Below are 23,615 nucleotides of genomic sequence, written 5' to 3'. Positions count from 1 at the left end.
CCAAAATAAGACTTCTTGGCAGATTAAAAACTGTGGGCCAGACCGAGACTCAAGTCTGGAAGCTTTGCCATTCATGGGTAAGTGCTCTACCGACTGAGCTACCCAGGCACGACTCACAACCTGTCCCAAAGCTGTACTTCTGCCATTACCCCATCTCCAACCTTGCAAACAACAAAGAAGTTCTGCAAACCTCTTGGAAGTAGCACTCCTAGAAGAAAGGATACTGTGGAGATAAGGTACAGCAACAGCCTAGTGGATTGTTTCCAGAATGAATTTTCACTCTGCAGCAGTGTGTGTGCTGATTTTGAACTTCCTGCCAGAGGTTCAAGGTTACAATTTTGGTACAGCATACAGTTTTGGTCTGCCTGGAAATATCAAATCTGTACACACTCCAATGCAGAGCGGAAATTCATTCTAGAGACCACAATGATTCCACAGGGTAGGTTGGTAAGATGACGAACGGACACAAAAGCAGTAGCTTCCTAGCTTTCAAACTAACAGTTCCTCTCTCAGATAAGAGAGATAGGATAAAATACCACACTTTGGTTGGAAGGTCACATATAAAATGTACTCTGACCCCTAAACATCGTTACTATGGAGTGAAGTTAAATTTTTTAAATTTTAGTTGTGTACCTTCTGCACTGACTTCCTATTGATGTCACCATTGACCATGTCTCTGCTAGTGCTCTTGACTTTGTATGGTATCGCCAGGTCACTGATGTATGTACTTCTCCTTTCCAAAGCTTCTGGTCTCATGTCAGAATTTGAATATTGTTTAGAGTCATGTCCTGAAGTTGCAGAGGTCTCCTGCAAAGTGGAAAAATCATATCACAAAGCAATTCATAAAACAGTCAGTCTGCTTGTGGTCATATTCTCTTTGGTTCTGCTGTCCTCCCATACACAGAAGATTCAGTTCACCTTCCCCTACAATACTGTTGCCACATAATGCTATTAATATAACTTCCAGGCTCGGTTATGCAGTTAATTTGACTATGCTGTATCGTTGTGATTTTAATTTAATGGTTTTATCAAATTTCACACATTTACTGGTTTTTACAGAATAAGTGAAAAAAACTGTTACCACAAGCAAGAAGCAAATATGTATTCTCATCTTGACAATGATACAGAAAGGCTATATTGCTACTCACCACACAGAGGAGACACTGAATTGCAGACAGGTAAAATGAAAAAGAATGCTAGACATATTTCAGCTTTCAAACAATGTCATTCTTCAGAAAACTGAAGGTCATTCACACAACAAATCATACACAGATGTTCACTGCCTCCAGGTGTTAACACCTGTCTGTCTTTTTTCATGTTGAAGAATGTGGGTAATGATGGTAGGGCATGGTTAGATGTTAGGATATTCTGGAAAGTGGACACGGGGTGACTTGCGGGCGTGGGGGTGGAATGCGGTTGGGTACAGGAGTACACAGAGTCAGGTAGTGTTTGATATTGGTGTTGGAATGAGTCAGATTGATAGGGTTAGTGGCAAAAAGTGTCTCAACTGCAGGTAATAAGAAAAGAAGAGATGGTGTTTAAGCACAGCATGAATGAATTTTGGTGTGGGGCAAATAGAATGTCTTTGGAAAGGAGTGATACTTCTGTGGGACTGAGGCTTTTGGAGGACAGATTCACGACTGTGTTGGGGTCTGTTTAGGTTCTGGGTTTTGTAGGGTGACATGGGAGAGTTTCTGATGGTGTGGTAAACATCGTGGGTCTGAGAGGCAGGGTTTGTTGGCTATGAGGGATGTGGAGGAGGTTTGGTGGAGTTTCCTGTAAAGGGGGTGGATAGTGGTAGTACAAGGCAGAAGTATGAAGTGAACAGACTGGACAGTTTTTTTGAGGTGCAGTTGTGCATGCTGCTCTACTTCCTGTAGGGAAAGGGTTTCAATCTGGAACATGGGATGCAGGAATTTAGGACTGAAGAGCAGGAGACTTATGGATGTGGAGCCAGTAGTGCAAGGAGGTTTGGGCCTCATTTTGCTGGACTTTGTTGGTGACAGCTATTGACAGCACAATTTGAACAGACAGAGGTCATTGTGAGTCTTCTACTGCTGAAAAAGGACTTTGTCCAAAAAATTGAAATATGAGGGATGGCCACAACGTCTGTACAGTCAAAAATGTGTTTGCCAATCAGGCAAAATTGTCAAGACCATTGAGGCTATCATCCCACTGACACACCAGGTTGAAGATAGTTGTTTGGTAAAACACTGTATCCCACTGCGTGAAGAAGACTGTAACTGCCTGCTGCACATCCCCGTCCAACAGAAATCGTCGATTCGGCCCATTAAGGCCTTTTTTAAGGGTCCAAAGTGTGATAATCGCATGGGGAGAGATCAGGACTACACGGCGAGTGCTCGAGAGTCTCCTACTATAATTGACGTAAATTCTGCGTTACAGCACCTGTGATATGGGGATGTGTGTTATCATGAAGCTACAGCACCCCTTGGAACCGTTTCTTAATAATGATTTTTGACAGAGATGCTGCCTCATACAAATCTCCACTCTCCAATGGACGTCTACTGGTGTTTGTTCTTCGGCTGCCAAGAGAAGAACAACAGCATGTTGGACAAATTTAGTAATAATGTTGCCATAGTTCACGTTTCCAAAACTTACCACACACATCTGAAAGACACAAATGCCACACTAATCCTTTGCCTACATGCCAGTGCTTACACCCACATCAGAGTCGTGCTACATCACAAATATGTTACAGGAATGTCCTCAAACAAAAACCTTTTGAGTGTCCCTTATATTTCTAGCATTTTTTAATTGTGCCCGAGTGGGACTCTCACCACCTCTAAGTGGTGAGTAGCAATCTATCCTTTCCACATATTCATTATTCGATCTTTCATTTCCATGGAAAATCCAGGATGGAATGTATCGATTTTATGAGAAGGAAAGTTGCTACTCACCATATAGCGAAGATGCTGAGTCACATATAGGCACAACATAAAAGACTCTCACAATTAAAGCCTTCGTCAACACCCCCCCCCCCCCCCTCCCCAACACACACACACGACTGCGGTCTCAGACAAATGAAACCACACTACGAGCAGCAGCACCAGTGCATGATCATGCACTGATGCTGCTGTTCGCAGTGTTGTTTCAGTTGCCTGAGACTGCAGTCGTGTGTGTGTGTGTGTGTGTGTGTGTGTGTATTGTTGACGAAGGCCAATGGCCGATTTGCCGAAAGCTTTAATTGTGAGAGTCTTTTTGTTGTGCCTGTCTGCGACTCAGCATCTCCGCTATATGGTAAGTAGCAAACTTTCCTTCTCATAATATTGTTTGATTTCCATTATGATGGAGAGCTCCCCCTTCTTTGGATTTAGAATCCCATGCAGTATACTATGTGTACAGTGGTTGGACAAAATATGTGAACATCAATCAAATAAAATGTATGTTACACTTTGGCCACAACAGGATAAATCCATTTAATTCTCAAATGATCTTTACAGGGCTTTATACGTTCATCTCAAAGTATTATTTCAAGACTAAGATATGGTAGATTAACGGTGCTTTAATTGTTTCTCTAATGTAGGCCACAATGCTTAATAGTACTCAAATCTGAATATTGCAAAGGGGGCAATGGAGGTGGGGGGGATAGAGAACCTTTTATTTCACCTTCATGTTCATATTAGAGATGAAGCACAGTCTGATGCTGGGCCAACAAGAAGAAGGAAACTGGTTGTTTCCTTTGGACGGGGCTATCTCACAACTTGCTTGCATTGATTTAAGGAAATAATGGAAAATGCAGTTAAGGTACCTAAATATTAACCTGAACCCCAGTCCTCCCAGACACAAATACATCCCAACCTCAACCTCTGGGCCAAAGATCTATGAAATAGGATATTCATGAAGCAGTGGAAACCACACTGAACAGGTAGAGAGAGCACACTGAAGTCACTAAACTGCAATTATTCAAACTGGTGTGCAATTTGGATGAGAATATAAAGGAGTGATGGGAAAAGAAAAAACATATGCCTGTAGATATAAAACTTAAAAAGGTGCCAAGCAACGTCAAAAAAGCATTCCACTGTGAGCTTGAGTCTGATAATGGCCATTTGAGAACCAAAGTAGTGGAAGTGGCTGCCACAGACCCAAATAAGGACCACATGAAAGACACACTATATCATTACAGGGCTGTATAACATTACAGGTCGGGATTGATCTACGAGGTCTTGAATATCTTATTTGTATCTGTCAGTTGGTATGGAGAAATTGAGATTTGGGGGATTTCTTTATATAATTTTGCGTGATTAAGTCCCGACGCTATGCAAAGCTGTCATTTAGTTACGTGCGATTTGTGATCTGTTATGTGTTACTTTCCAATAATAAATCATATTTTTTTCTGATTACCGTTACAATATAGTGATGATATATGTTTGAGATTATTTGGAATAATATTTTAATAACTATATAGAGACGAAAATTTAATGGTCATGGGTGACTGGAATTCAACAGTAGGAAAAGGAAGAGAAGGAAACGTAGTAGGTGAATATGGATTGGGGGGAAGAAATGAAAGAGGAAGCCGCCTCGTAGAATTTTGCACAAAGCATAACCTAATCACAGCTACCACTTGGTTCAAGAATCATGAAAGAAGGTTGTATACATGGAAGAACCCTGGAGATACTAAAAGGTTTCAGATAGATTATATAATGGTAAGACAGAGATTTAGGAACCAGGTTTTAAATTGTAAGACATTTCCAGGGGCAGATGTGGACTCTGACCACAATCTATTGGTTATGACCTGTAGATTAAAACTGAAGAAACTGCAAAAAGGTGGGAATTTAAGGAGATGGGACCTGGATAAACTAAAAGAACCAGAGGTTGTACAGAGTTTTAGGGAGAGCATAAGGGAACAATTGACAGGAATGGGGGAAAGAAATGCAGTAGAAGAAGAATGGGTAGCTTTGAGGAATGAAATAGTGAAGGCAGCAGAGTATCAAGTAGGTAAAAAGACGAGGGCTAGTAGAAATTCTTGGGTAACAGAAGAGATACTGAATTTAATTGATGAAAAGAGAAAATACAAAAACGCAGTAAGTGAAGCAGGCAAAAAGGAATACAAACGTCTCAAAAAAGAGATCGACAGGAAGTGCAAAATGGCGAAGCAGGCATGGCTAGAGGACAAATGTAAGGATGTAGAGGCTTATCTCACGAGGGGTAAGATAGATACTGCACACAGGAAAATTAAAGAGACTTTGGAGAAAAGAGAACCACTTGCATGAATATAAAGAGCTCAGATGGAAACCCAGTTCTAAGCAAAAAAGGGAAAGCAGAAAGGTGGTAGGGGTATATAGAGGGTCTATCAGGGGCAATGTTCTCGAGGACAATATCATGGAAATGGAAGAGGATGTAGATGAAGATGAAATGGGAGATATGATACTGGGTGAAGAGTTTGACAGAGCACTGAAAGATCTAAGTCGAAACAAGGCCCCAGGAGTAGACAACATTCCATTAGAACTACTGACAGCCTTGGGAGAGCCAGTCCTGACAAAACTCTACCATCTGGTGAGCAAGATGTATGAGACAGGTGAAATTCTCTCAGACTTCAAGAAGAATATAATAATTCCAATCCCAAAGAAAGCAGGTGTTGACAGATGCGAAAATTACCGAACTATCAGTTTAATAAGTCACAGCTGCCAAATTCTAATGCGAATTCTATACAGACGAAAGGAAAAACTGGTAGAAGCCGACCTCACGGAAGATCAGTTTGGATTCCATAGAAATGTTGGAACACGTAAGGCAATACTGACCCTGTCTTAGAAAATAGATTAAGGAAAGGCAAACTTACGTTTCTAGCATTTATAGACTTAGGGAAAGCTTTGACAATGTTGACTGGAATACTCTCTTTCAAATTCTGAAGGTGGTAGGGGTAAAATACAGGGAGCGAAAGGCTATTTACAATTTGTACAGAAAGCAGATGGCAGTTATAAGAGTCGAGGGACATGAAAGGGAAGCAGTGGTTGGGAAGGGAGTGAGACAGGATTGTACCCTCTCCCCGATGCTATTCAATCTGTATATTGAGCAAGCAGTAAAGGAAACAAAAGAAAAGTTCGGAGTAGGTATTAAAATCCGGGGAGAAGAAATAAAAACTTTGAGGTTTGCCGATGACATTGTAATTCTGTCAGAGACAGCAAATGACTAGGAAGAGCAGTTGAATGGAATGGACAGTGTCTTGAAAAGAGGGTATAAGATGAACATCAACAAAAGCAAAACAAGGCTAATGGAAGGTAGTCGAATTAAGTCGGGCGATGCTGAGGGAATTAGATTAGGAAATGAGACACTTAAAGTAGTAAAGGAGTTTTGGTATTTGGGGAGCAAAATAACTGATGATGGTCGAAGTAGAGAGGATATAAAATGTAGACTGGCAATGGCAAGGAAAGCGTTCCTGAAGAAGAGAAATTTGTTAACATCAAGTATTGATTTAAGTGTTACGAAGTCGTTTCTGAAAGTATTTGTATGGAGTGTAGCTATGTATTGAAGTGAAACGTGGACGATAAACAGTTTAGACAAGAAGAGAATAGAAGCTTTCGGAATGTGGTGCTACACAAGAATGCTGAAGATTAGATGGGTAGATCACATAACTAATGAGGAGATATTAAATAGAATTGGGGAGAAGAGGAGTTTGTGGCACAACTTCACTAGAAGAAGGGATCGGTTGGTAGGACATGTTCTGAGGCATCAAGGGATCACCAATTTAGTACTGGAGGACAACATGGAGGGTAAAAATCGTAGAGGGAGACCAAGAGATGTGTACATTAAGCAGATTCAGAAGGATGTAGGCTGCAGTAGGTACTGGGAGATGATGAAGCTTGCACAGGATAGAGTAGCATGGAGAGCTGCATCAAAACAGTCTCAGGACTGAAGGCCACAACAACAACAACAACAACAACATAGATGACGTGATGTCATTCGTTAATCCCAAGTGCATTAATTTAGTGACTTTTGAATCAGTGATGAAATATAAATTGAGGGAAGGTGCACACAGTAAGTTGCCTTGGAATAAACTACAGTCAGTAGAAAAAGAACTGAACCTTCTGAAGAGTAATGTGTTAGGTATAGCAGATGATGTATGTGCAGAACACTGTCAGATACAGAAACATGAATAAAGAGCATGATGGGATGACGATACTAGTAAGGCTCTCAATGATAACAAATTTGCAAGACACAACATGCACCATGCGAAAACAATGTATCCGCGTGGACTAGAGAGAAACTGTCAGTTTATAGGCCGAAAATGTACAAGTTAAACAGTTGGTTGCAGCTCAGAAACAAAAAGTAACAAAGATCTGGCTAACAGAATAACACAAGATGGAAATGAGAATATGTTTTACAGCATCACAAAGAGCAAAAGAAAAGAGGCTGAATCTATCCAATTGGCAGAAGTTCTCAGTAACGACAGGTGACAATCACTAAATATTACAGCAATTCCAGCAGTATTCTGATACTTTACTTAATTCTAATGGAGATAACACATCTGTGGCTGATTAGTTATGCTATTGTGGCTGTGTAAATGCAGATAGCTTGTACTGTTTGGAAGAAGTGAAAGTGGAATCTAAAATTAAGTACAACACTTCTGACGGGTAAGATGAATTCAGAGTGGAAATGCATGTGAAGAGATTGGATGCTACTGCCTGTACTGAATCGTAAGCATAGTTTGGAAACAAAATGCAATACCTAATAACAGGAAGCAAGGAGTTTTGTTTCTACCGTTTTAAAAGGGTTACGGTTATAAATGCACCAAGTAAGAAAGTGAATTCTGTTATCACATAGACTACAAATCCCTGAGTCCACTGTCCAGTGAAAAAAATAACAAAAACAGCTGATCTACACTTGAAGAGGAACATGAAGATCAACTACCGACACCATTCACGCACAAGAATGCTCTATGACAGTGGTAGTCAATATAGTCGCTCCTGCCCTCCAGTGGGCACACCAGCGTTCACAGTGGGTGGTAGGTGGTAGGGATTTTAAAAACATTTTTATTCGGTTTTCATAAATTTTTGACAAAGTATATGGTAAGTAATTATTACTATACACTTTCACTCACTGTAATTCTGCTTTATACATTTTAAAAAGTAAAGTTTATTCCTAGTTTACAAATTACCATCACTGTGAAACAAGTAGGTGGTTAAAAGAGTTGCTACTAACAGATATACAAAAGTGGGTGGTATGTAAAAAAGGTTGACAATCCCTGGTCTATGAGGAGAAGTGGGAGAAATGTCAAATATTTATAACTGTTTCCTAAATATCAAGAAAATAACTAGACAGCATGCAGGTATGTATAGGAATTAAAGGTGTACGAGCGTACGGATCTTTCCAGAGATGGAGCCAGTGTAACAAAAAAGAATGATTAATGGCTCTTATTTTTATTTACCAGTATCAACCTCTTCCTCACATGTTGCTGGTTGTGTGTGCAACATCCGCACAATTTGTCAATATGTGTACCAATTCTTTGCAAGGCAGATTGGAGGAGGGAGGGAATATATCACATTTCAAGGCACCACGACAGGTAGTCAAAACCCTGATGGAGGATGTGATTTGGTCCAGTCCTGGGTGGTACTGAGGGAGGAGTGTGCTCCTTTTTGTCTGCTCATGTGACTGGGTATCTGGTAATCTGTTTCTGCTAACATAAACACTGATCAGCCACAAAGAACTGCCCCTACTGTGACTCGTTAGTATCGCCCAGGGCTGGAACACGTCAATCAGGTATTCAACCAGGGTTTTGACTACCTCTTGTCATGCCCTGAAATGAAAAACATCTTTCTCATTATTAGCCTTGCAATGAACTGGTGCCAATTTGAATACAATCAACTTAGGTATTACGTTGTATCATTATAAAACCCTAACATGCAATTACAATAGCAATTTGCTGTTGTTCTCTCTCATGATGGTTTTCCCCATATACTGTCTTATTTCATTGTCAGGTGGCTACTAATGTGACACACTAGAATGCCACTGGTAAATCTCAAAGTAAAGATTGCTGTGGATGGCTATGTAGTTGACTATTGCCTGTGCTGCTCAGGTAGGTGATCCTTAGGCAACAGCAAATTAGCAGGGGTAGTTTTTCCTGCAGTGAGTTGTCAATGCTACAGGACAGTTCTCTTGTGCCACTCACTCACACCATCAAACCCGGGCGAGGTGCCAAGTTGCACAGGAATTAAAACCCGTATTCCACAGTAACTGCAATGACTGAGATATTTTGAAACCCACAAAAGATTTCACAGGTTCTCTCCCCACTACAGGCTTCTACAAACTTCAACGTGAAAGTGCTGAAACGTACGTCGATTAAACCGGTAGATCAACTAGCGCTCACACGTCCCAGCGTAAATGCTACGCAAGACTGAAGCAATGCGACAAATCAGCTGCAGCTGACCACCACCTGGAATCTACCGTATTTACTCGAATCTAAGCCGCACTTTTTTTCCGGTTTTTGTAGTCCAAAAAACTGCCTGCGGCTTAGAATCGAGTGCAAAGTAAGCGGAAGTTCTGAAAAATGTTGGTAGGTGCCGCCACAACTAACTTCTGTCGTCGAATATATGTAGCGCTACGCAGGCACAAAGACAAATACTGGCACCAAAACCTCTGCGTCAGTAAATAAATAAAAAAAAAAAGGTGGAAGACGAGCTTTTTTTTTCTCCGCCCCGAGTTTCGACCACTGCATTTTCATACATTATCCAACGAAGTATAATACAAATTCCGTATTGTTCCTCTTCGAACGTAGCAGTATTTCAATGTACTACGAAAATCCGACTGGCAAGACTGTTTGGGATATTTGTCAATATGGCCAACTCTGCTTTCTGAATTTTTTCCTAACTGTGAGAAGAAATGGTTGTTAATAGGAACTTTTATAAATTGTGAATCACATGCAGTATTCTCTTCACCATAAGAATAATACGAATATAAACATTTTGCCATGTATTCTTTCATGTTTGCTGCTATCTCATTTAAATCCTGTCCGCCTAATAAACTACGAAACTAGAGTGAGACAACAGCAGACGCGGAAGAATATACATACCATGTCATGTTTATATTCGTATTATTCTTATGCTAGTAGTGATACAGTCAAAAATGAAGCACGGCAATTGACTAGATTTTTAAATCTAAGATGACTCTAATTTCTATGCACAATGTAATGTACTAAAGAGGCGTCTGCAAAGATTTTCAAACGGAAAAATTTTTCGCTAAATTCTCGTTCAGAACATCTTCTACCATACACAGTCTATTATTTGATTCTTGTTGATCATTATCAAAGAAAGCAGCAGTGTAAGTAGCAACGAATAGCAGTCTCATGCCATTGTTTCGCTAATGAGACGATTCCTCTCTTTGTTTTTTTTTTAAATTGTAAGCGGCGGTAGCGTGCACAAAAGCAAGCTATGCCGCGAGCGGCGACAGACCATAAACCCTCATTTTCAGAATGCGACAAACAATGCATGACACAGTACAGTAATGCATTTTCAGCTTTGAGTGACGGGAACACCTATAACAAAGAGAACTGCACTTGTCAGATCAAAGAAAAATAAGCAATCAATTCAAACCAGACGTAGCACGTGTAAAAGGAAGGGTACCCGTATAAATATGGACGGAGCGCCTGACGCATAACAACGGCTACCTGGTAAAGCTTAACTGCTAAGCTTACGACTCGAACCACACTACTACAGCTGTATCATCATTCATTCAACCTAAATTGTGTCAAATATTACAATGGACCAAGCTTGTTTAGATTTGGAAGTGCGGCCCAAAACTTTTCTCTCCCCTTGAATTTCGAGTCTCAGATTTCAGGTGCGGCTTAGATTCGGGAAAATTTTTTTTCCTCGATATCGAGTCTCATTTTTCAGGTGCGGCTTAGATTCGAGTGTGGCTTAAATTCGAGTAAATACGGTAGTTGATCTATTAATTTTGAAGTACCTCACGTGCTCGCTCAGCAGCCTCGGAAGTAGCAGCAAAAAATAAGACAGACTACTGAAATAATTAAAAGTATTAACAGGAAGGATGGCTACAAGTTACTGACAGCCTAGCTGCCAGTGGTCCCAGTTTAGCAGATCATGTCTGTTCACCAGCTGGCAGCTCGACGTACCTGGGTCAAATGCTATAGATGAGCAACCACCACAGAACTGCCTCGCAATGTCAACATCTTGCTGCAGGAAAACACTACCCCTGCTAATTCACTACTACCTACCAATTATCTGCCAGAGTAGCACAGGCAACAGAGTGCTCCAAAAAGACTAGAATTTGACAGCAACTGCATGGAACCTATTTTACCTAAAGCAACTGCTACGAATGTACTCAAAGTTCATAAGTAGAATACTATGACACCGAATGTTTAGTACATTTTTGTAGTGTTAATACGAATGTGAATGATGCAATTTTGAGTCAACATTCTGAAATACATCTTCATTATCATTATTTTTGGGATATTCAACTAGATTTTTGTATGAAATGTTTTATCTCCATAAGTAGATAATGTTAGGTTTTCACTGAAAATAAAAACTTTGAAACAGAAAAATTTAGAACGACCGAGAAAAATCAAACTGAATAGCGACCTAAACAACCAATAAAAACAAGCCAAACAGAAATAAATTTCAAAAAACCCACAGCATTCCCTATACTGCTCAAGACGCTAAATCTGCAATTTAGTTAATCACAGCAAATTACTGCTAGAAATGCACATGAATTTTGTACCACATGTGAAGTCAGATTTCAGGAGGGCCATCCCCTCTATCATCACATCAAAAGATTCTATGCTCTTCATCTCTAATCTGTTTATCATCCATCTTTCACTTCTGTATAAAGCAACATTCCAGACAAATACTTCAGGAGGTGCTTCCTAACACTAACATTTATATTTTATGATAAATTTCTCTCTTTCACAAATGCTTTCCTCATTACTGACAATCTCCATTCTATATCCTTAGTTACTTTGCTACCCAAATAGCAAAACATGTCTACTACTTTTAATGTTACGTTTTCTAATGGTAATACTGTGAGCACACCCTCCCATTGATTCAACTACATTCTATTGTCCTTGTTTTACTTTCGTCAACTTCTTTCCAAGACATTATCTATTCCAGCCAATTGATCATCATCTCCTCTCTCTGACAGAAGCAGACCTCAAAAAATTTATTCTTCTCCCTGAACTCTATAACTCTCTTGATTTCCTTCACAGCTTGCTCAATGTACAGACTAAATAACAACAGGGACAGGTTACAACCCTGTCTCACTCCATTTTCAGCCGCTGCTTCCCTTTCATGCCTCTCGACTCTTATAACTGGTATCTGGTTTCTGTACAAGTTGTAGATAAACTTTCACTCACTTTCTTTTATTTCTGCTACCTTCACAAATTTCTCACAGCATGCTCCAGTCAACATAACCAAAAGCTTTCTCTAAATATACAAATCCTATAAATGTGTAGTTACATTTCTTTACCCTATCTTCTAAGATACACTATGTGATCAAAAGTATCCGTACACCTGGCTGAAAATGACTTACAAGTTCTTGGCGCCCTCCATTGGTAATGCTGGAATTCAATATGCTATTGGCCCACCCTTAGTCTTGATGACAGCTTCCACAACGTTCAGTCATGAGCTGGAAGGTTTCTTGGGGAATGGCAGCCCATTCTTCATGGAGTGCTGCACTGAGCAGAGGTATCGATATCATGCCTGGCACGATGTCGGCGTACCAAAACATCCCAAAGGTGTTCTGTAGGATTCAGGTCAGGACTCTGTGCAGGCCAGTCCATTATAGGGATGTTATCGTCGTGTAACCACTCCACCACAGGCCGTGCTTTATGAACAGGTGCTCGATCATGCTGAAAGATGCAACCGTCATCTCCGAATTGCTCTTCACCAGTGGGAAGCAAGAAGGTGCTTAAAACAATGTTGTAGCCCTGTGCTGTGATAGTGCCAAACAAAACAACATTGGGTGCAAGCCCCTTCCACAAAAAACACGATCAGACCATAACACCACAGCCTCCAAATTTTACTGTTGGCACTACACACGCTGCCAGATGACATTCACTGGGCATTCACCATACCCACACCCTGCCATCTGATTGCCACATTGTGTACAACTATTCGTCACTCCACACAATGTTTTTCCAATCGTCCAATGTTTACGCTCCTTACACCAAGAGAGGCGGCATTTGGCATTTACCGATGTGACGTGTTTCATATGAGCAGCTGCTCGACTATGAAATCCAGGTTTTGTCACCTCTCGCTTAACCGTCTTAGTACTTGCAGTGGATCCTGACGCAGTTTGGAATTTCTATGTGGTTGTCTGTATAGATGTCTGCCTATTATACATTATGATCCTCTTCAACTGTCGGTGGTCTCTGTCAGTCAATAGACGAGGTCGGCCTGTGCGCTTTTGTGCTGTACGTGTCCCTTCACGTTTCCACTTCACTATCACATCAGAAACAGTGGACCTAGGGATGTTTAGTAGTATGGAAATCTCATGTACAGACGTATGACACAAGTAACACCCAATCACTTGACCACATTCGAAGTCCGTGAGTTTCATGGAGCACCCCAATCTGTTCTCTCACTATGTCTAATGACTACTGAGGTCGATGATATGGAGTACCTAGCAGTAGATAGCAGCAAAATGCACCTATATGAAAAATATATGTTTTTGGGGGTGTCTGGATACTTTTTATCACATAGTGGAAGTTGTACGGTCAGTATTTCCTTGTATGTTCCAACTTTTCTCCACAATCCAAACTGATTTCCTCATAGGCAGATCCTAACAATCTCTCCATTCTTCTGAAAACAGCTATTGACAGTATTTTGCAACCATTACTTTTTTACTGACAGTTCAGTAATAGCAAGACCTGTAACCTCCAGTTTTCTTTGTACTTAAGAGTACAGTCTGAAAGTCTGAAAGTATTTTACCAGTCTTGTATATCTTGCACAGCAGGCATAACGTTATTTTCATAGTATATCCCCCTAAGGATCTAACTGACTGTTAGTGAATGCTGTCTACTACAGGTGCATTGTTTCAACTTAAATCTTTTAAATGCACTGTCAAATCATTCTATCATATCTCCCATATTGTCTTCATCTGCTTCCAGTTCCCTTTCTACAATATTGTCTTCACGATTATTTGCCTCGCACACTCGCTCTATATATTTCTTCCACATTTCTGCATTCCCTTCTTCGCTTAGATTACATTTGCCATCCGAGCTGTTGATATTCAACAGCAGCTTCTCTTTTTTCCAGATTTCTTTACTTTCACTATGGGTGGCTACTGATTGTTCTGAACTGTCCTTAATACAATCAAGTGTCATCTAAAACACTACTGAAATTACAAACAAAAGAAAAAACTTATAAGCATATGTTAGCCAGAAGAAATACAAAAGAAAACAAAAATCACACAACACGAGCAACGGACTATGCCAGATTTTGGTTAGACATGTTGTAGTTGTTGTGGTCTTCAGTCCTGAGACTGGTTTGATGCAGCTCTCCATGCTACTCTATACTGTGCAAGCTTCTTCATCTCCCAGTACCTACTGCAGCCTACATCCTTCTGAATCTGCTTAATGTACCCATCTCTTGGTACTCTGTCGAATTCCAGTCACCCATGACTATTAAATTTTCATCTCCCTTCACTACCTGAATAATTTCTTTCATCTCATCATATATTTCATCAATTTCTTCTTCATCTGCAGAGCTAGTTGGCATATGAACTTGTACTACTGTAGCAGGCATCGGCTTCGTGTGTCTTGGCCACAGTAATGCATTCACTATGCTATTTGTAGTAGCTAACCAGCACTCCTCTTTTTTTATTCATTATTAAACCTACTCCTGCATTACCCCTATTTGATTTTGTATTTATGACCCTGTACTCACCTGACCAAAAGTCTTGTTCCTCCTGCCAACGAACTTCACTAATTCCTACTATATCTAACTTTAACCTATCCATTTCCCTTTCTAATTTTCTAACCTACCTGCCTGATTAAGGGATCTGACATTCCACGCTACGATCCGTAGAATGCCAGTTTTCTTTCTCCTGATAACGACATCCTCCTGAGTAGCCCCCACCCAGAGATCCGAATGGGGGACTATTTTACCTTTGGAATATTTAACCCAAGAGGACGCCATCATCATTCAATCATACAGTAAAGCTGCATGCCCTCGGGAAAAATTACGGCTGTAGTTTCCCCTTGCTTTCAGCCATTAGCTGTACCACAACAGCAAGACCGTTTTGGTTAGTGCACAGGGCCAGATCAGTCAATCATTCAGACTGTTGCCCCTGCAACTACTGAAAAGGCTGCTGCCCATCTTCAGGAACCACACATTTGTCTGGCCTCTCAACAGATACCCCTCCATTGTGGTTGCACCTACAGTACGGCTATCTGTGTTGTTGAAGCACGGAAGCCTCCCCACCAACGGCAAGGTCCATGGTTCATGGGAGGTGGTTAGACATTTCATACAATCCACTAATTCAAACAGCTTTGTTTAGACATAGCTGTTTGAATTAGTGGATTGTATGAAATGAGGCTCACTAAAAGAGAACAAGCTAAGCTTGTTAGCTGATGGGTTTGATCTGATTGTCTACCAATTCAAATAATTTTACTTCTTTGAGGTTGTAGAGGAAATTAGAGGCACAGGAAATCACATCATTAAGATGACATTACTACAAACCATGTCCTGTAGGCCACAATATGACTTCCAAAACTGTGTGCTGGACTGGGACTCAAGCCTCAGACCTCTGCTTCTCATGGGCCAGTGCTCTACAAATGAGCTAGCCAGGCACAACTCACGAACTACCCACACAGCTGTACATCCCTAGTACCTCATCTCCCACTTTCTAAACTACAAAGATGCTCTCGTCAAACCTTTCGGAAATTGCAGTCCTGGAAGACAGGACACCGTGAAGACAAGGTACAGCTGAAGCCTAGTGGATTTTTTCCAGAATTAATTTTCTCTCTGCAGCAGTGTGTGTGTGCTGATTTTAAATTTCCTGCCAGAGGTTCAAGGTCACAGTTCCAATCTGGCATACAGTTTTACTCTGACAGGAAGTTTCAAATCAGTGCACACTCTGCTGCAGAATGAAAATTCAAATTAGACACCACAACGTAATTCTAAGTGGCGGGTGGATAACCAGACATAGAGAATAAATCGTGGAAATTACAGGAGAGAATTGCTGTCCACTGCTTATCTGAATGAGATGAAATCTGTAGTACTGACACATGCAAAAGTAAAAGTGGTATCTTCCTAGCTTTCAAACTAACAGTTCCTCTCTCGGGGGAAAAGAGACAGGGAAAAATAACACACTATTGTTGGAGGCCACTTATAACACATGCTCTGACCTTTACACATTGTTACTAAAATTTTTTAACTTTAGTTGTGTACCTTCTGCACCGACTTCCAATTGATGTCGCCATTGACCAAGTCTCTGCTAGTGCTGTTGACTTTGTCTGGTGTCGCCAAGTCACTGATTTGTGTATTTCTCCTTTCCAAAGCTTCTGGTATCACTTCGGACTTGGAATGTGGTCTACATTCACTTCCTGAAGTTGCAGAGATCTCCTGCAAAGTGGGAATATGACATCACAAAGGAATTCATACATCAGTTTGTGCTCATATTCTGTATGTGTTCATTGCTTCGGCAATTCTCTCATACACAGAAGATACATTTCACCTTTCCCTGCGAAACTGTTGCCATACACAACAGAACCTTGATAATCCGGCACATTCTGGGATCTGGAATGCCAATTTATCAAACACCCTAGTTTAGAAAAAGAGGATATAACTAAAACCTGTACTTTTCATGTACATGGCCAACTAGCAGTTATTTATCAAACACATCAACATGGGAGATCAGAAATTACAAAATAAAAAATTAAAAATATGTATTACTTTTCTGTAAAAGCAAAACTAAACTATAAGTCGAATATTGCTATGCTCAATTAAATCAGTTCAAGCCTCAAAGTTTCAGAGTAGTTCAATACCCACGAATAACTTTTGTAATCCAATTATGAAAAAAAATTACGAAAAAATAAGCACCACTGATCTGAAAATCTCAAGAAGCAGCCAATTAATAAAAACTATTACCAAGAATCTGGTGCAGACTAGTTGAAATCACTGCCTTTAGGAACAGCACAAATATCCAATGATGTCGAGGATGTGAAATACATTTAACGTATCCGCCACTGACGGGTTAGTGAGATTTTTTTCTGAGCCCTCTGAAACATTGCAGAAATGCTAACGTCTTTCTTGGATTGAGTTCTTTTATGACAAAAAATATTTTTTGCGATATTCAGATTCGTAAGTAAAAAACCACTGTATCATTGGATATTCTCAGCAAATTTCACAAAAATGTACAAGGTTTCTGAAGCTTCAGCTCAAGAGATGTTAGTTGTAGCATCTCTTCTTCATCACTCAGTTTCTGGTGCGTCCTGTGGGTTCAAAACACTTGGTAATATCATATGGTCAGTAGTTCCTCTTCGGTAGCTCTGTCCTGTGGGTTCAAAACACTTGGTAATATCATATGGTCAGTAGTTCCTCTTCAGTAGCTAAATGTCTTTGAATTTTGATCTTTTGTCAACTTCACCTATTGAAAATGCAATCATTAGTGATGCAGAATTTAGCATTTGCACAGTTTCAGAGTGATCAGTTGTCAACCCATCATATAGGAGTTGTTGTTGTTGTGGTCTTCAGTCCTGAGACTGGTTTGATGCAGCTCTCCATGCTACTCTATCCTGTGCAAGCTTTTTCATCTCCCAGTACTTACTGCAACCTACATCCTTCTGAATCTTTTTTTTTTTTATTTATTTATTGTTCCGTGGGACCACATTTAGGAGAAGTCTCCATGGTCATGGAACGAGTCAATACATGAAATTATAACACGATTGTAGAAACAGATAAAATGAAATATAAGAAACATATTCAGGCGACAAGTCGTTAGTTTAAATAAAGAAAATCAAGAATGTAACACTAGAATTTGCTTAATTTTTTAGCTCTTCCAGGAGCTCCTCGACAGAATAGAAGGAGTGAGCCATGAGGAAACTCTTCAGTTTAGACTTAAAAGTGTTTGGGCTACTGCTAAGATTTTTGAGTTCTTGTGGTAGCTTATTGAAAATGGATGCAGCAGAATACTGCACTCCTTTCTGCACAAGAGTCAAGGAAGTGCATTCAACATGCAGATTTGATTTCTGCCTAGTATTAACTGAGTGAAAGCTGCTAACTCTTGGGAATAAGCTAATATTGCTAACAACAAACGACATTAAAGAAAATACATACTGTGAGGGCAATGTCAAAATTCCCAGACTATTGAATAGGGGTCGACAAGAGGTTTTCGAACTTACACCATACATAGCTCGAACAGCCCGTTTTTGAGCCAAAAATACCCTTTTTGAATCAGAAGAATTACCCCAAAAAATAATACCATATGACATAAGCGTATGAAAATATGCGAAGTATACTACTTTTCGTGTTGAAATGTCACTTATTTCAGATACTGTTCTAATGGTAAATAAAGCGGCATTTAGTTTCTGAACAAGATCCTGAACATGGGCTTTCCACAACAGCTTACTATCTATCCGTACGCCTAGGAACTTGAACTGTTCCGTCTCGCTTATAACATGCCCATTCTGTCTGATTAAAATGTCAGTTCTTGTTGAATTGTGGGTTAGAAACTGTAAAAACTGAGTCTTACTGTGATTTAGCATCAAATTATTTTCCACAAGCCACGAACTTATATCATGGACTACATTATTTGATAATGTTTCAATATTACACACAAGATCCTTCACTACCAAGGTGGTGTCATCAGCAAACAGAAATATTTTTGAATCACCTGTAATACTAGAAGGCATATCATTTACATAAACAAGAAACAGCAGTGGCCCCAGCACCGACCCTTGGGGAACGCCCCATTTAACAGTGCCCCATTGGGACTGAACATCATTACCACTCTCAATATTGCGGAGGAATACCTTCTGCTTTCTGTTCTTAAAGTAGGAGGCGAACCAATTGTAAGCTACTCCCCTTACTCCATAATGTTCCAACTTCTGCAGTAATATTTTGTGGTCAACACAGTCAAAAGCCTTCGTTAAATCAAAGAAAACACCTAACGTTCGCAACCTTTTATTTAATCCGTCCAAAACCTCACAGAGAAAAGAGACTATAGCATTTTCAGTTGTTAAGCCATTTCTAAAACCAAACTGTACATTTGACAGCAAATTATGTGAATTTAAATGCTGCAGTAACCTTGTATATACAACCCTCTCGATAACTTTAGCAAACACCGATGGCATAGAAATAGGTCTATAATTGTCAACATTATCCCTGTCTCCCTTTTTATAAAGTGGCTTCACTACCGAGTACTTTAATCGGTCAGGAAACCGACCACTCCTAAAGGAAAAGTTACAGATATGGCTAAGTACTGAGCTAACATACGTGGAACAATACTTCAGTATTCTGCTAGATACCCCGTCATATCCATGAGAGTCCTTGGTCTTTAGTGATTTAATTATTACCTCAATCTCCCTCTTGTCAGTATCATGGAGAAGCATTTCAGTTAACAGTCTCGGAACACTTTTTTCTAAGAGCGCTATATGATTCCCTGTTGGGACTAGGTTTCTATTTAGTTCACCTGCTATATTCAGAAAGTGATTATTAAGTACTGTGCATATTTGCGACTTATCAGTAACACGGACATCCCCACTACGCACTGATTCTATATTCTCGACCTGTCTCTCCAGACCAGCCACTTCCTTTACGACTGACCATATGGTTTTAATTTTATCCTGAGACTTAGCTATTCTATCTGCATACCACATACTTTTTGCCTTCCTAATAACTTTTTTAAGCACCTTACAATACAGTTTGTAATGGGCTGCTGCATTTAGATTTTGACTGTTTCTAACGTTTTGATATAATTGCCACTTTGTTCTACAAGATATTCTTATCCCTTTAGTCAGCCACCCAGGCTGCCTGTTTGTGCTAGTACCCTCTTTTGAACGTTCTAACGGAAAGCAACTTTCAAAGAGCACGAGAAAAGTCTTCAGGAAAGCGTTATATTTATCGTCTACTGTATCAGCACTATAAACATCTTGCCACTCTTGTTCCTTGATGAGGTTTACAAAAGTCTGTACAGCAACTGGATCAGCTTTCCTAAAAAGTTGGTAACTATATTTAACATGTGTTGCAGCACAAAAATCTTTTAGACTTAAAATTTGTGCATCATGATCTGAAAGGCCATTCACCTTTTTGCTAACAGAATGCCCTTCTAATAATGACGAATGAACAAAAATATTGTCTATGGTTGTTCTACTGTTCCCTTGCACTCTAGTTGGAAAGAATACGGTTTGCATAAGATTATATGAATTAAGGAGGTCTACCAGCATCCTTTTCCTTGCACAGTCACTTATACAATTAATATTGAAGTCACCACATATCACTAACTTTTTGTATTTCCTATAAAGTGAACCAAGAACCTCCTCTAGCTTTAGCAAAAATGTTGTGAAATCGGAGTCTGGGGATCTATAAATAACAACAGTAAGAAGTTTAGCTCCACTAAATTTAACCACACCTGCACAACATTCAAACACCTTTTCAGTGCAGTACTTTGAAACATCAATTGACTCAAATGGGATACCGTTTTTCACATACATGGCTACTCCCCCACACCGCAAAGAGCTCCTGCTTAGTGTATTCATCTCTTGGTCTCCCCCTACGATTTTTACCCTCCACGCTGCCCTCCAATACTAAATTGGTGATCCCTTGATGCCTCAGAACATGTCCTACCAACCGATCCCTTCTTCTGGTCAAGTTGTGCCACAAACTTCTCTTCTCCCCAATCCTATTCAATACTTCCTCATTAGTTATGTGATCTACCCATCTAATCTTCAGCATTCTTCTGTAGCACCACATTTCGAAAGCTTCTATTCTCTTCTTGTCCAAACTATTTATCGTCCATGTTTCACTTCCATACATGGCTAAACTCCATACGAATACTTTCAGAAATGACTTCCTGACACTTAAATCAATACTGGATGTTAACAAATTTCTCTTCTTCAGAAACGCTTTCCTCACCATTGCCAGCCTACATTCTCTCTACTTCGACCATCATCAGTTATTTTGCTCCCCAAATAGCAAAACTCCTTTACTACTTTAAGTGCCTCATTTCCTAATCTAATTCCCTCAGCATCACCCGACTTAATTAGACTACATTCCATTATCCTTGTTTTGCTTTTGTTGATGTTCATCTTATATCCTCCTTTCAAGACACTGTCCATTCCGTTCAACTGCTCTTCCAAGTCCTTTGCTGTCTCTGACAGAATTACAATGTCATCGGCAAACCTCAAAGTTTTTATTTCTTCTCCATGAATTTTAATACCCACTCCGAATTTTTCTTTTGTTTCCTTTACTGCTTGCTCAATATACAGATTGAACAACATCGGGGACAGGCTACAACCCTGTCTTACTCCCTTCCCAACCACTGCTTCCCTTTCATGTCCCTCAACTCTTATAACTGCCATCTGGTTTCTGTACAAATTGTAAATAGCCTTTCGCTCCCTGTATTTTACCCCTGCCACCTTTAGAATTTGAAAGAGAGTATTCCAGTCAACATTGTCAAAAGCTTTCTCTAAGTCTACAAATGCTAGAAACGTAGGTTTGCCTTTCCTTAATCTTTCTTCTAAGATAAGTCGTAAGGTCAGTATTGCCTCACGTGTTCCAGTGTTTCTACGGAATCCAAACTGATCTTCCCCGAGGTTGGCTTCTACTAGTTTTTCCATTCGTCTGTAAAGAATTCGTGTTAGTATTTTGCAGCTGTGACTTATTAAGCTGATAGTTCGGTAATTTTCACATCTGTCAACACCTGCTTTCTTTGGGATTGGAATTATTATATTCTTCTTGAAGTCTGAGGGTATTTCGCCTGTTTCATACATCTTGCTCACCAGATGGTAGAGTTTTGTCAGGACTGGCTCTCCCACGGCCGTCAGTAGTTCCAATGGAATATTGTCTACTCCGGGGGCCTTGTTTCGACTCAGGTCTTTCAGTGCTCTGTCAAAGTCTTCACGCAGTATCGTATCTCCCATTTCATCTTCATCTACATCCTCTTCCATTTCCATAATATTGTCCTCAAGTACATCGCCCTTGTATAGACCCTCTATATACTCCTGCCACCTTTCTGCTTTCCCTTCTTTGCTTAGAACTGGGTTTCCATCTGAGCTCTTGATATTCATACAAGTCGTTCTCGTATCTCCAAAGGTCTCTTTAATTTTCCTGTAGGCGGTATCTATCTTACCCCTAGTGAGATAGGCCTCTACATCCTTACATTTGTCCTCTAGCCATCCCTGCTTAGCCATTTTGCACTTCCTGTCGATATCATTTTTTAGACGTTTGTATTCCTTTTTGCCTGTTTCACTTACTGCATTTTTATATTTTCTCCTTTCATCAATTAAATTCAATATTTCTTCTGTTACCCAAGGATTTCTACTAGCCCTCGTCTTTTTACCTACTTGATCCTCTGCTGCCTTCACTACTTCATCCCTCAAAGCTACCCATTCTTCTTCTACTTTATTTATTTCCCCCATTCCTGTCAATTGCTCCCTTATGCTCTCCCTGAATCTCTGTACAACCTCTGGTTCTTTTAGTTTATCCAGGTCCCATCTCCTTAAATTCCCACCTTTTTGCAGTTTCTTCAGGAGAGTGGTTTGAAAAGTTCTCGGAGCAGACTAGAAAAAAAGTACTTCAATCTCTGAAACTTTTTTATTTTTCAATGTTGTCTCATTGTAGATCAATGCACTTGGTCCAGCGATGTTCCAGTGCTTTGATCCCATCCTGAAAATAACTTTTTTCCAGGCCTGCAAAATAACTGTCAACTCCAGCTATTAATTCTTCATTTGGAGTGAATCTTTGCCCACAAAAAAAATATTTCAGTTTTGGGAGGAGATGGAAGTCTGACGGAGCCGTATCAGGTGAATAAGGCGGGTGTGGCAAACATTCATACCTTAGTTCGTGTAATTTTGCCATGGCAACAGCACGTGTGTGAGCGTGCATTGTCTTGATGGAAGATGACTTTCCTCCTTGCTAAACGTGGCCTTTTTTTGCGTATCTTTTGTTGCAATTTGTCCAGGAGCTTAGCATAGTATTCTCCAATAATTGTTTGCCCAGAGGGGAGATAATTTACAAACAGAATCCCCTTCGCATCCAAGGACACTGATGTCATGACCTTTCCTGCTGAAGGAATTGTCTTTGCTTTCTTTGGTGGTGGAGAATCAGCATGCTTCCACTGCTTTGACTTGTTTTGTCTCTGGTGTATAGTAGTGCATCCAAGTTTCATCTGCGGTCACAAACCGGCGCAAAAAATCTTGTTTGTTTCTCCTAAAATAGGCCAAATGTTGTTCCAATATATCCATCCTCGTGCGTTTTCGATCCAGTGTCAAGATTCACAGCACCCATCTTGCAGATAATTTTTTCATTTCTAATTCTTCTGTTAAAATGTGATATGTGCTTTCAGATGACATCTGGAAAGCATGAGCAATTTCACGCACTTTCAATCAGCAATCCTCCATGACCATTTTGTGCACTTTTGCAATGACTTCTGGAGTAGTGACACATCTTGGCCAACCACTGTGTGGATCATCATCTAAGCTCTCCCAA

The 23,615-nt window shown here is 40.1% G+C and overlaps 1 protein-coding gene across 1 annotated transcript in view; it reads right to left on the bottom strand.

Annotated features, from left to right (window-relative positions):
- Positions 1-23,615, bottom strand: part of LOC126424835 (serine/arginine repetitive matrix protein 2-like) — a 382,172-nt gene that overhangs the window by 161,388 nt on the left and 197,169 nt on the right. Inside the window, exons 25-26 of the mRNA XM_050087642.1 lie at positions 16,359-16,532; positions 634-807 (exon numbers count right to left, since the gene is read on the bottom strand). Of these exons, the coding sequence (XP_049943599.1) occupies positions 634-807; positions 16,359-16,532 (348 nt within the window). The remainder of the gene's footprint in view (positions 1-633; positions 808-16,358; positions 16,533-23,615) is intronic.

The sequence above is a fragment of the Schistocerca serialis genome, chromosome 10, assembly GCF_023864345.2.
Source record: "Schistocerca serialis cubense isolate TAMUIC-IGC-003099 chromosome 10, iqSchSeri2.2, whole genome shotgun sequence".
Taxonomy (NCBI): domain Eukaryota; kingdom Metazoa; phylum Arthropoda; class Insecta; order Orthoptera; family Acrididae; genus Schistocerca; species Schistocerca serialis.
The sequence above is the reverse complement of the archived record's forward strand: the minus strand, read 5'-3'. Positions and strand labels throughout refer to the sequence as shown.